We start from the raw sequence: 14,550 nt of genomic DNA on the forward strand, positions 1-14,550 counted from the left end.
CTTCTGAGGCATTTAGTTAGGTGAATGGGAAAATCTGAAAATACTTGATATATGAAATTTGAGAATCCTTTGCTCGTACATTATTGGAAAAAGATAGTTGATTACTTTAAAATTAAAATTACACTATTACATAAGCACATTAAAACATTTCTGTTTCATTGTGCTTAGTAAACTCAAATGTTTGTGTTTTCAAAATTGCATTGGTATAACATAGGTAAAACAGCATTCCCCAGACATTTGTTTATGGCCTTATAAGTTTGAAGAAAAATGCACAGTCTCTTAAGTATCTCATAGTCTAATGGAGGAAAAAGATTTGTAAATGGATAATTATGGAGTAGTATGTGAGTGTAGGGAGAAGGCAATGGCACCCCACTCCGGTACTCTTGCCTGGAAAATCCCATGGACGGAGGAGCCTGGTGGGCTGCAGTCCATGGGGTCGCGAAGAGTCGTACACAACTGAGCGACTTCACTTTCACACACTGGAGAAGGAAATGGCAGCCCACTCCAGTATTCTTGTCTGGAGAATCCCAGGGACGGGAGCCTGGTGGGCTGCCGTCTGTGGGATCACACAGAGTTGGACACGACTGACGTGACTTAGCAGCAGCAGCATGTGAGTGTAGTGATAGATATAACCTGAGTGTTATGAAAAAGTTGAGAAAGAGTTGTTAGCTTTACTTGAGGATTTCAGGGAGGGATTTTTGGAGGATGTGACACTTGAACTGTGTTCAGAAGCTGTGTAAGATATCAGGAGGCAGAAGAGGGGCGTGTAAAGAAGACATGAGAGGGTGGTGTGTGGAAGGGAGGTATGACAGTGCAGGAAGTGAATGGAAGATAGGTTTCAGTGAGTGACAGATGAAGTTACAGAAGTAGGCATAGACTGGATCATCAGGTGTTGTGTTTGCTTTTAAAAGAGCCACTGCCTCCTCCCACCTGTGCTAATAGGAGCTGGGTTTTGAACAGGACCATGATGCTCATGTGTTTTATTTTAAAGGGTGGATTTTGAGGAAAATAGATTCTAAAAGGTTATTAGAGTTCAGTTCATGATGCCTGGAAGACTGTTGCAGTGATCTAGAAGAAAGTTTTAGGGCAGCAGTATTCAGGATGAAAGATTGGAAGCATGTTTGAGAAATCTCTTGAGCCTGATGTTGGTAGCCCTTGATGATTGGATGAGAGAGAGGAAGGAAGAAAAGTTAAGGCTTATGCTTTCAGCTTGTATAACTAGGTGCTTTGTGTTGGCCACTACTGAACTAGAGAATACAGAAAGATTTGGGTGGGTTTGAAGAGTGAGTTTACCAGAAAGTTTGGACATGATAAATTTGATTTGTGTCTGGAGGATTTTGTTGGGCATGTCCAGCAGGTAGTTGAATACCATAGTTTAGACTTTGGGGTTACTGCTGGGCTGACAGTATAGATTTGGGAGCAATTAACATGTAAGCCACTAATTTATCTTCTTTGAGATATGGACCAAACTTCTTCAGAAATCTGGTAATGGCTACTGACCCACCATCCAGAAAAGAAGTGCGCACACAAAATTTTGCAAAATTTTCTATGCAGTTTTAGGGGACTCCAGAATCCATTGCCGGTCTAAAACTTTGTACATTTTAGAATCCTGGGAGTGTTCATAGTAGTTGTAACCATTATAATGAATGGAAATGCATGCATACCCAGTGCAGAGTGAATAGAAGAACCAAGGACAGAGCTCTGGGGATTAAAATCATGGAAATGACACTGGAAGAATAGGCGATATGAAGTAGGAGGATACTGTTTTTGAAAGAAGGCTGCATTTTATTGACTTGCATTTAGCATAGTTGTGCTCTTGTTCAGTCCCTTAAGTTGTGTCTGACTTTTAGGCTACCTTGTGGACTGTAGCCCACTGGAAACAGTGGCAGACTTTATCTTCTTGGGCTTCAGAATCACAGTTGTGTTCTTAAGGTACTTTTGTTTTAGCTGTTTATTTGCTAAGCTTGAAAAACTATGTTTTTTCCCTGACATTTGATTTCCATAGATGAGAGTTTAAGAGATCCTGTCACTGTTGGTCAGCATGTGAGGGATTATATAGTAGTCTGTCAGTGTCCGTGGGGGACTGGTTATAGGACCCCTGCAGATACCAGGATCTGAGGGTGCTCAGTGAAGTGAAAGTCCTCAGTCATGTCCAACTCTTTGCAGCCCCATGGATTATACTATACAGTCCATGGAATTCTCCAGACTGAAATACTGGAGTGGGTAGCCTTTCCTTTCTCCAGGGGATCTTCCCAACCCAGGTATTGAACCCAGGTCTCCTGCATTGCAGGTGGATTCTTTACCAGCTGAACCACCAGGGAAGCCCAAGAATACTGGAGTGGGTAGCCTATCCCTTCTGCAGCAGATCTCACCGACCTAGGGATCAAACTGGGGTCTCCTGCATTGCAGGCAGATTCTTTACCAGCTGAACTATCAGGGAAGCCCTTGAAGGTGCTCAAGTCCCTTGTACAGAATGCCAGAGTACAGTCTGCTCTGTATCTGTGAGTTCCATGGATATGGAGGGCTGGCTATATGGTGCCCTGGCCTGGGCTAAATTTACCAATATTTGCATTTAATCCTCATGATAGTCTTTTGAGATAGATGTTGTCATTAAATTAAACCCACTTTAAAGTGAGGAAATAAAGGTTTGTTGTTAGTCAGTCAGTCATATTCAGCTCTTCTGCTACCCCGTGTACTGTAGCTTGTTAGGCTCCTCTGTCTAAAGGATTCTCCAATACTGGATTGCCATTTCTTTCGCCAGGGGATCTTCCCAACCCAGGGATTGAACCCACATGTCGTGCATTGGCAGGCGGATTTCTTACCAGTGAGCCACTAGGGAAACCTCAATAAAGATTTAGAGAAGTTAAGTAATTTTGCCCAAGGTTGCGTGGCTTGTTCATTTAGCAAAGCCATGACAAATCTAGGCATGGTGGGTAGCAAAATCTATGTTCTCTACTATGAATAATAGCTGTACTGTGTTTATCAAGATTGTCAGTGATTACTGATAGTACTGCTTCACCCAGCTAGCACAGAGGGATGCGAGGTGAGTTCAGTGGTTTGGACTAGATTTGAAAATATGGATTCTGATTCCAGCTCTCTGATTTTGGGGTAAGTCATTTAACTTCTCTGGGTCTATTTTCGTCTTTGTTTGAGCATTTTTATGCTTCAGCAATCATGAAAAGAAACATTTTGTCCTGTGTCTTCACTTCTACCTATAATGCACAAATACTGAAGAAAATATACATAACATCTTGGATTTTTAAATAATTTATATATGTGAGAAATGATTCTGTCATTATAATATGAGTATTTGTACAATACTTGAAACATTAGTTTATCTTAGTAACTTCTATATTTTATACTACAAGTATCTTAAAAATACTTTACTTTCTAATAGAAAATTTAGTAATTCATGCTGAGTAGAGACCCTCCTATATGTTTTCTTTAGCCTCAATGGGATCTTCGTTACAGATCCTGAAAAGATCATTTAAGGTTTTTCTGAACTTTTATTTAGCAGTATAATTATCTCTGGCATTTTCAGTCCACAGTAACTGCTCTTTCTTTGAAAGTGTTTTGAACATTCTTCTTTATATGTTAAGTATTTAACTTCAGGAATAGTGTCTTAGTCTGCTTTATTGTAACCTCTATATATACTGTCAGCAAACTGTTAAAAAAAAAACCACATTTCACACGTATGGACTGTTCGAGGCCATCATTATCACATTGTCTTGTGGCCTTTATTTGTGCAAAGTTGTAAAAAGCCACATCTTATTTATATTTTATATGGATGGCATCCTCTGTATGAGGGTATCAAATAGGTTGTAGTTTAGTAAAGTAGTTTCAGTAAAGTCTCTTAAGTCTCTTAAGGCTGTTTCAGAGAAGTCTCTGATAGACCTGGATTTGAATAAAGTTTGAGAAACAAGATAGTTATTGTTTTCTAAAGAGTTCATTTTAAAGCTCTCCAGAAAAGATTAGAATAATAAGACTTAGTTTGAGTCGTCTGCCTAAGAATCCTCTTGACTGGGAGTTGAACTTGTTTGACTGAAAAAACTGTTTTGCCTACCTACTCCTTCCTCTTTTCACATTCATACCCTTTGGACAGGACTTGAAGAGGATTCTTTTTTCTTTTTTTTAATAATCTCTTTATTGAGATAAGCTGTACATATTAAACATATGCAACTTGATGAGCTTGGAGGTGAGTATTCATTTGTGAAGAGATCACAATATATGCAATAAATAGATCCATCACCTCCAAGTTTTCTTCCAGCCCTCTCTGGAGAGGATTTTATTAGTTAAGTATCTTATCCATTTCAAGTCAGAAGTAGACATGAATCAGATGAGTAATTGATGTAGTGTTTCCTTGGTTGTGAAAAAGAACTTGTAGGATTTATGTGGCATGAAAACAGCTGCTTAGTCAGAGATAAGTAGAAAATTTATCAACAAGTGTTTGTTAAATGCCAGGTATTATTTTAATGGCTGAGTTTATTCAGTAGTGAGGAAAATCCCTGCTTTCATGGAACTGATACTTGACTGGGAAGAGAGAGGCCAGGAAAAGAAATAATGTGAGGTTGGAATTTGATGGTAGGAGGGACAGGCTCCCCTGGTGGCTCAGTGGTAAAGAATCTGCCTGCCAATCAATGCAGGAGACACGGTTTCCATCCCTGGGTCAGGAAGGATCCCCTGGAGAAGGAAATGGCAACCCACTCCAGTATTCTTGCCGGGGAAATCCCATGGACAGAGGATCATGATGGACTACAGTCCATGCGGTTGCAAAGAGTGGGAGACGACAACAGCAAGTAGGAGGAGGCTGCTGCTTTAAATAGAGTAGATAGTTAAAACTTAATTTTAAGGTGACTTCATTAAAGGTTGAGCAGCGTTTGTGTTTGATAAGGGCATGAGCCACACAGATATCTGGGGGAAGACCATCCCAGACAGACAGAATAGCAAAAACTACCTTGAAGTGAACTTGTTATCATGTTCCAAGGAATAACAAGGAGGCTGGTAGGGCTGGAACAGAGAGAGCAAGGAGGAAGGATAGATGAAGTCAACAGAGATTATCAGGTCGATTAAGAGTTGGTAGGATAGTGTTTAGGACTTTTACTTTAACTCCAAGAGAAGTCACCCACCGAGGGTTGTGAGCAACCAAGTGACATGATTTGGCTTGTTTTCAGAAGGGTCACTCTTGATTGCTTTATGATAGTGGGCCAAGAGCAGAAATAGACCAATTAGGAGACTGTTGTAGTAATCTGAGAGATAATGGTAGTTTGGACTAGATTAGTAACAGGGGAAGAAGTGAGGACTTAGTTTTGGGTGCATTCTGAAGATCAGTTCAGTTGCTCAGTTGTGTCCGACTCTTTGTCATGCCACAGACTGCAGCATGCCAGGCTTTCCTGTCCATCATCAACTTGCAGAGCTTGCTCAAACTCATGTCCATGAAGTCCGTAATGCCATCCATCCATCTCATCCTCTGTCATCCCCTTCTCCTCCTGCCTTCAGTCTTTCCCAGCATCAGGGTCTTTTCCATTGAGGCATTTCTTTGTATCAGGTGGCCAAAGCATTGGAGCTTCAGCATCATTCCTTCCAATGACTATTCAGGACTGATTTCCTTTAGGAGGGACTGTTTGATCTCCTTGGCAGTTCAAGGGACTGTTAAGAGTTTTCTCCAACTCCACAGTTCAAAAGTATCAATTCTTTGGCAGGCACTCAGCTTTCTTTATAGTCCAACTCTCACATCCATGCATGACTACTGGAAAAACCATAGCTTTGACTAGATGGACCTCTGTTGGCAAAGTTATGTCTCTGCTTTTTAACATGCTGTCTAGATTAGTCATAGCTTTTCTTCCAAGGAGCAAGTGTCTTTTAGTTTCATGGCTGCAATCACCATCTGCAGTGATTTTGGAGCCCAAGAAAATAAAGTCTATCACTGTTTCCATTGTTACCCATCTATTTGCCATGAAGTGATAAGACCAGATGCCATGATCTTAGTTTTTTGAATGTTGAATTTTAAGCCAACTTTTCCATTCTCCTCTTTAACTTTGATCAAGAAACTCTTTAGTAGTTCTTCACTTTTTGACATAAGGGTGGTGTTATTTGCATAACTGAGGTTATTGATACTTCTCCAGCAATCTTGATTCCAGCTTGAGCTTCATCCAGCTGGCATTTCGCATGATGTACTCTGCGTGGAGGTTGAAAAAACAGGGTGACAATATACCAGCTTGACATACTCCTTTCCTGATTTGGAACCAGTCAGTTGTTCCATGTCTGGTTCTTACTGTTGCTTCTTGCCTTGCATACAGGTTTCTCGGGAGGCAGGTCAGGTGGTCTGGTATTCCCATCTCTTTGAGAATTTTCCACAGTTTGTTGTGATCCACACAGTCAAAGGCTTTGGCATAGTTATTAAAGCAGAAGTAGATGTTTTTCTGGAACTTTCTTGCTTTTATGATGATGTAACAGACGCTGGTCATTTGATCTCTGGTTCCTCTGCCTTTTCTAAATCTAGCGTGAACATCTGGAAGTTCTTGGTTTATGTACTGTTGAAGTCTCGCTTGGAGAATTTTGAGTATTAACTTTGCTAGTGTGTGAGATGAGTGCAATTGTGCAGTAGTTTGAGCATTTTTTGGCATTGCCTTTCTTTGGGATTGGAATGAAAACTGACCTTTTCCAGTCCTGAGGCCACTGCTGTGAAGTTACTCAGTCGTGTCCGACTCTTTGCGACCCCATGGACTGTAGCCCACCAGACTTCTCCATCCATGGAATTTTCTAGGCAAGAGTACTGGAGTGGGTTGCCATTTCCTTCTCCAGGGGATCTTCCCAACGCAGGAATAGAACCCAAGTCTCCCGCATTGCAGGTAGACGCTTTACCGTCTGAGCCACCAGGGACACTGCTGAGTTTTCAAAATTTGCTGGCATATTGAGTGCAACATTTTCACAGCATCACCTTTTAGGATTTGAAAGAGCTCAACTGGAATTCCGTCACCTCCACTAGCTTTGTTTGTGGTTATGCTTCTCAAGGCCCACTTGACTTGGCACTCCAGGATGTCTGGCTCTAGGTGAGTGATCACACCGTTGTGGATATCTGGGTCATAAAGATCTTTTTTGTATAGTTTTTCTGTGTATTCTTGCTGTCTCTTCTTAATATCTTCTACTTCTGTTAGGTCCATACTGTTTCTGTCTTTTATTGTGCCCATCTTTGCATGAAATGTTTTCTTGGTATCTGAATTTTCTTGAAGAGCTCTCTAGTCTTTCCCATTTCTGTTGTTTTCCTCCATTTCTTTACATTGATCACTGAGGAAGGCTTTCTTACCTCTCCTTGCTGTTCTTTGGAACTCTGCATTCAGATGGGTATATATATCTTTCCTTTTCTCCTTGCCTTTTGCTTTTCATCTTTTGTTGGCTATTTGTAAGGCCTCCTTAGACAACCATTTTGCCTTTCTTTTTCTTGGGGGTAGTCTTGATCACTGCTTCCTTCCTATACAGTGTCACAAACCTCCATCCATAGTTCTTCAGGCACTCTTACTAGATTTAATCTTGAATTCATTTGTCACTTCCACTGTATAATCATAAGGGATTTGATTTAGGTCATACCTGAATGGTTTTGTGGTTTTCCCTACTTTCTTCAATTAAAGTCTAAACTTGGCAATAAGGAGTTCATGATCTGAGCCACAGTCAGCTCCTGGTCTTGTTTTTGCTCACTGTATAGTTTCTCCATCTTTGGCTGCAAAGAATATAATCAGTCTGATTTTGTATTGACCATCTTGTGATGTCCACGTGTAGAATCTTCTCTTGTGTTGTTGGAAGAGGGTGTTTGCCGTGACCAGTGCATTCTCTTGGTAGAACTCTGTTAGCCTTTGCTCTGCTTTATTTCATACTCTGAGGCCAAACTTGCCTGTTATTCCATGTAACTCTTGACTTCTTACTTTTGCATTCCAGGCCCCTATGATGTAAAGGACATCTTCTTTTGATGTTAGTTCTAGAAGGTCTTGTAGGTCTTCATAGAACCGTTCAACTTGGCTTCTTCAGCATTACTGGTTGGGGCATAGACTTGCATTACTGTGAGATTGAATGGTTTGCCTTGGAAACGAACAGAGATCATTCTGTCGTTTTTGAGATGGCATCCAAGTACTACATTTCAGACTCCTTGGTTAACTATGAGGGCTGCTCCATTTCTTCTAAGGGATTCTAGCCCACAGTAGTAGATACAATGGTCATTTGAATTAAATTCACCATTCCAGTCCATTTTAGTCACTGATGCCTAAAATGTTGATGTTCCCTCTTGCCGTCTCTTGTTTGACCAGTTCCAATTTACCTTGAGTCATGGACCTAACATTCCAGGTTCCTATGCTATATTGTTCTTTACAGCATGGAACTTTACTTCCATCACCAGTTACATCCACTACTGGGCATTGTTTCCGTATTGGCTCTGTCTCTTCATTCTTTCTGGAGTTATTTCTCCACTGATCTCCAGTAATATATGGGCACCTACTGACCTGGGGGGTTCATCTTTCAGTGTCCCATCTTTCTGCCTTTGCATACTGTTCATGGGGTTCTCAAGGCAAGAATACTGAAGTGGTTTGCCATTTCCTTCTTCAGTGGACCACATTTTGTCAGAACTCTCCACCATGACCTGTCTGTCTTGGGTGGCCTTACAGGGTATGGCTCATAGTTTGGTTGAATTAGATAAGGCTGTGGTCCATGTGATCAATTTGGTTATTTTTTTGTGATTGTGGTGTTTCTTCTGTCTACCCTGTGATAGATAAGGATAAGAGTCTTGTGGAAGCTTCCTGTTGGGAGAGACTGACTGTGGGGGAAGGTCTTGTTTGATGTGAGAGGCTAAGCTCAGTAAATCTTTAATCCAGTTGTCTGTTGGTGGGCGGGGCTGTGTTCCCTCTCTGTTGTTTGTAACCTGAGGCCAAGCTATGGTAGGGGCGTTACAGTCTCGGTGGCCTCCTTCAGAAGGACTTGTGTAGGCACTGTTGTACTCAGTGTCCCTGACTCTGCAGCAGTCCACTGTTGACCCACGCTTCTGCTGGAGACTCCTGGACTCTCACAGGGAATTCTGGCTCAGTCTTCTGTGGGGACACTGCTCCTTTCTCCTGGGGTGCAGAGTTTTGTTTGTGCCTTCCAGGAGTCTATTTCCCTAGTCCGGTGGAAGTTCTATAATCAAATCCCACTGGCATCCAAAGTCAAATTCCCTGGGCGTTCTCAGTCCCTTAGCTGGATCCCCAGATTAGGGAGTCTGTTGTGGGTTCTAGAACTTTCTTAAGAGTGCTAGACTTTCTTTTGTATAATTGTTCTGCAGCTTGTGGGTCGTCTGCTCGGCGGCTCTGTGGTGGGGCTAATGGCGCCCTCCTCCAAGAGGGCTTAACATCACACGCTGTGTAACCCAGGTCTGCTTCATCCAGAGCCCCGTCCCCACGGCAGGCCGCTGCTGACCCGTGCCTCCACAGGAGACACTCAAACACTCATAGGCAGGTCTGGCTCAGTCTCTGTAGGGTCTGGGTCCTGGTGCGCACAAGGTTTTGTTTGTGACCTCTGAGCGTCTCTGGTGGGTATGGGGTTTGGTTATAAATGTGATTTCACCCCTCCTACCATCTTCTTGGGACTTCTCCTTTGCCCTTGGACGTGGGGTATCTTTTCTTGGTGGGATTCAACTTTCTCCTGTCGATGATTGTTCTTCAGCAGGTTGCAGTTTTGGAGTTCTTGCAGGAGATTAGTGCACATCCTTTTACTCTGCCATCTTGAAGACTGAAGATAGAGACAATAGAATTTCCTCTTGGATTAGTAGTGAGGTTATGGACTACAGAGCACTGACTGCAGACTTTCTGGCCTTAGCACCAGGAAAGATGGAGTGGGTGTCTTCTCAGCTGGAGAAGACTGTAGAGATGCCAGCTTAGGGGAAAAGATTAGCCATTCTGTTCTACATGTGATTGAGTTGCTTAGTAGATTTTCAAGGACAAATATTGAGTTAGAGGGCTGGATATCAGAGTTTGGTATTAAGCAGTTGGTGGGAGAGGGTGGCTCCAAACAGGATATGTAAATTTTGAGGTTGACTTAAAGCCAGGAGACCAGATGAGTTAACTTCACCTGAAAACTGAGTTTGGATAGATAAGAGATTCTGACAAGAGTTGGAGGTTGTGGTGATGAGTAAAAATCAGTAAGCAGGCTGGCAAAATAGGAGCAAGTGGAATAGAAAGAAAAAGAAGAGATGGTAGTGCTTGAAAGGCAAGGGAGGAATCTGTATCAATCTGAATAATTGGCTGTTTGAATTGCTACCAGAGTGGTCAAGTAAGATGAGAAGTGAGACTTTGTTAGAGATAGCAGTGTGGAAGGTCACTGCTGACCTTCTATAGAGTAATTTCTGTGAAATGGTAGAGCGTGCGTGCATGCGTGCTGAATTGCTTCAGTCGTGTCCGACTCTTTGCGAATCTATGGACTGTAGCCCGTCAGGCTCCTCTGCCCAAGGGATTCTCTAGGCAAGAATGCTGGAGTGGGTTGCTTTATTCTTCTCCATGGAATCTTCCCGAGCCAGGGATTGAACCTACATCTCTGATGTCTGCTGCATTGGCAGGCGAGTTCTTTACCACTAGCACCACCTGGGCTGGTAAAATGGTAGAGATGAAAGCCTTATTAGAATGGATTCAGGATACAGTGGGGAAAATGTTACCTGGGGATAGTAAATATAGAAGTTTTCTCCCCAGCTCTCCCCAGATTGTGTTGTAAATGAAAAAGAAGGTTTTCTGGTGGTGCTGGAGAAATAGGTGGGATTGTGAGGATTTGTTTTTAAGATGGGAAGTTGAGGATATTAAATGCAGATGGAAATTCCTTAGCACAGAGGAAACTTTTGATGGTGCTGGAAAGGTAGATTGCTATAGGGAGGTCCTTGAATAGGTGACTTGGGATGGACCTAGGGTAGTACTTGTTAAACTTTGTTTTGTTTAGGTACCACCTGGGGTGCTTGTTAAACTGCAGATGTGGTTACGTTGGTCTGGGACGGGGCCTGAAATTCTGCATTTCTGAGTCCCTGGATGATGTCTGTTTCTGGCCCTCTGCTGTAACTTGCATGTAAGAACTTGGCCCTTCACACGCAGCAGCTGGCAGGTCATGCTGGTGTGTGGTCACACGGGTTAGTGGGTGTGACTCTGTGCAGGCGCTTTCTGTTTTCTCAGTGGGACAGGAAGCAAGTCATTATCCTAGCGTTGGGGATGGAGGAGACAGTGTAAAGTCATCTAGGAAAGAAGAGCTAGACTAGAAAGGTAGAACCGCGGGCTTGTACCAATGGGCTTGTACTAAGGGCCCATTTACGGTTAGTGGGTATGAATTTAAATTGAGATGTATTGAATACGGTTGTATGTATGTATATCTGTAGTTACGTTCAGCTGTGTGGGTACTTGTGAGGATAGGTGGGCAGTTGGGGTATAGAATGGCAAGTACTTTGAAGTGGGGGAAAGGAGCAATTTATTTATGGCTGTATGCAACAGTGCTCAGAAATGACAGACCATGGAATCTAAACTGGGAAAGGAGGAAAATGAGAGAATACTAGGTTAAACAAAGAAAATGTGTGGATTTATTGTTGCTTTGTTTTTTAATTGCAGATGTCCTTATCATCTTTAATTTGCTAAGGAGCTCTGCAGATCTTCAGGAGAGGAAAATAGTGTTCATGTCCCCAATGTTTTTTCATCAGGGAACCTTTTCTGTTTTTCTGAGCTTGTATTCTACTAAATAAAGTTAGGGAAAAGATGTCTTATATTTTTGGCTAAAACAAGTATTAACATCAGGAATTATGATTTTATTTAAAGCAGAGAGTTGTGCTGCAGATAAGGAAGGAGGGCGGTCTTAAAATGATATTTTAAAATCGCTTCTTTCAGCTCTAAAAATTATTTTAAATGTATCCCATTGTTTCTGTTAAAATAGATTGTTAGCATCCTTGTAAGTCATGGAGATATGTAATCATAATCATATAATAAAATACTTACTATATGGACAAATACAGAAAGATTTTCAACCATTGGTTTTTTCTCTTTTTTTGTCTCTTTCTCTCTTGGATATTACAGATGACCATGGATGAAAAATATGTAAACAGCATTTGGGACCTTCTGAAAAATGCAATTCAAGAAATCCAGCGTAAGAATAACAGTGGTCTTAGTTTTGAGGAGCTCTATAGAAATGCGTATACAATGGTTTTGCATAAACATGGAGAAAAGCTCTACACTGGACTAAGAGAAGTTGTTACCGAACATCTCATAAATAAGGTATCCAACTTTTAAAGAACTGTTGCTAACTGTATTGAATCTAGAAGTATTATTTTTAAAGGTTCCAGGAAATCTATAGAAATAATAGTAGCTATGTTGTAAAACCTCACTTAAAAACTTACAATCAGCTAAACTAGAATTTTTGATAATTGAGGGAAGGTGGAATTTGTGATCTTTGATAAACATAATTTCAGAAATTAATTTACATATGGTTGTTTATGAATAAGTTAATTATAGATCATTATTTTCTTTAAAATGCTAATCAGCCCATTTTAGCTTTGTATTCTTTGTATATTTGAAAATAAGATGACTACATTGTTTTAAAAATATTGTCTAAGACTTTTTAACCAAATGAAATTTGCCTTATTTCATTTTAACTGAGTTTTATTACAATGAATAGGAATTTTTTAAGATAAATTAGTGTTGGACTGTTAACATTATAAAATGGTTCTTTGGTTCCAAAAAGATGTATTTGTTTTTTTAGAACAAGTGTTTTTTATAAAGCAGACTCTTCCACTACAAGTATGTCCTGCTTTAAGATTGTCAGATAAGATGTAAAATACCACAGATAAATAAAAACTTCTCAGAGTTTTTTCGTGGTATTAGGGTATTTGTTTTTTAAATTTTGTTTTGAAAAAAATGGAAAACTTGCATCAATAGTACAATGATTTCTTTATATTGTAGATTTACCAGTTGTCAAGATTTTGCCACATTTTAGGCAATCTTTCTATTGGTATTTGTTATTACTATTATTGGTATTATTATTATTGCTGGACAGTTAGAGAATTAGTTTTAGATTCATTTACACTCAAATGCTTTGGAATATTTCTCCTAAGAACAAGGAAATTCTTTCAAAATCAGGCAGTTTAACATGAATATAAAACTATTATCTAATATGATCCACATTCAGATTGACGAGTTGTCCTTTGTGGCAGTGATGTCCTTTATAGCAGTTTGTTTTCTGATCCAGGAACTTAATCCAGGATCACTCACTCAATTCCTCAGCCTGCTTTTGTCTTTCAGCACATTGACATTTTTGAGAGTATAGGTCAGTTGTTTTGTAGATTGTCCCTCAGTTTTTGGTTTGTCTGATTGTTTCCTCATGACTAGTTTCAGGTTATGCATTTTTGGCAGGAATTATACATAAGTGATGTTGTGTCCTCAGTGCATCACATCAGGAGGCACATGATGTCAGTTTATCCCATTATTGGTGATGTTAACTTTGATCACTTGGTGTCCGCCAGATTTCTCCACTGTGAAGGTACCTTTTTTCCCTTTGTAATTCATAAGTAATTTGTTCAGATATATTTTGAGACTGTGTAAATATCCTGTTCCCCAAGAAACTTTTCATGTGATGGTTTTAGCATCCATTGATGATTCTTGCATGAATCATTATTTCTACAATGGTTACAAAATAATCACTTTATATTTCTACTCTTCTGTAATTCTTTTCTCTTAAATGGGATTACATGAGCAGGTAGCTAGTGTCACATGAAGCAAGGTGATTATGTTCTTCATTCATTCAATAGTTTTGTTGTTGTTGTTGTTAAGTGCCTAACTGTATACAACTTTCTAAGAAAATGTAGTAGATGCAAAGAGATACGATGCTGTCCCTTTCCAGGTTTGTTTTTGTTTTTATTCTTATGTGAGGGATGATACACACATTTAGATAACAGTGTGAGGCATTACATAATTAAAGGGCAAATGAGTTGTATAGGCAATAAATGGCTTAGTTATTCAAATGAGGGAAATATTACCCTGGGCTGTAAGATTTCATAAGAAAGGATGAAATTGAACTGAACCATGAAAAATTTCGAATGTAAGTGAATGATGCAGAAGGTGTTCCCAGGATGTCAGATGTCTCATGATTATGCAGAAATATGCTTAGTGGTAAGTAGAGTTGGATTGAGATGTGTAATAATTTATGGGGATTAGTGGAGTATAGTGTTGCAGAGTTGACTTGGGAATAGATAGGAGAAAAATTTGAATGCCAAGCTAAGGAATTTGGACTTTACATTGGAGGTTTATTGGAGGTTTTTAAGTGGATGATAATATGACAGAATATTTTAAGATTAAGATGAGAGTGCTATAAAGTAGAATAGAGGGAATGTGTGTGCTAAAAACAGGAATACCTGGAAAAAGCTAATTAAGATGATAGTCTAAAAATGTGATGTCAAAAATTCTGAAATAAGATAAAATTTAGTTACTGGGAGAGAATTACGGTGCTACCAAGAGAATTATTGTGAACTTTGGTGGAAAACTGATTTGGAATGGGTGGAGGAGATGACAAATTTTGTTTTAG

General features: G+C 40.2%; 1 protein-coding gene across 4 annotated transcripts in view; it reads left to right on the top strand.

Annotated features, from left to right (window-relative positions):
* CUL3 (cullin 3) overlaps positions 1-14,550 on the top strand; it is a 97,224-nt gene that overhangs the window by 17,062 nt on the left and 65,612 nt on the right. For all 4 annotated transcript variants that reach the window (XM_061148626.1, XM_061148629.1, XM_061148627.1 and 1 more), the window contains exon 2: positions 12,051-12,248. In XM_061148626.1, coding sequence (XP_061004609.1) covers positions 12,051-12,248 — 198 coding nt within the window. The remainder of the gene's footprint in view (positions 1-12,050; positions 12,249-14,550) is intronic.

The sequence above is a fragment of the Dama dama genome, chromosome 8 (genome assembly GCF_033118175.1).
Source record: "Dama dama isolate Ldn47 chromosome 8, ASM3311817v1, whole genome shotgun sequence".
In the NCBI taxonomy this organism is placed as follows: Eukaryota; Metazoa; Chordata; class Mammalia; order Artiodactyla; family Cervidae; genus Dama; species Dama dama.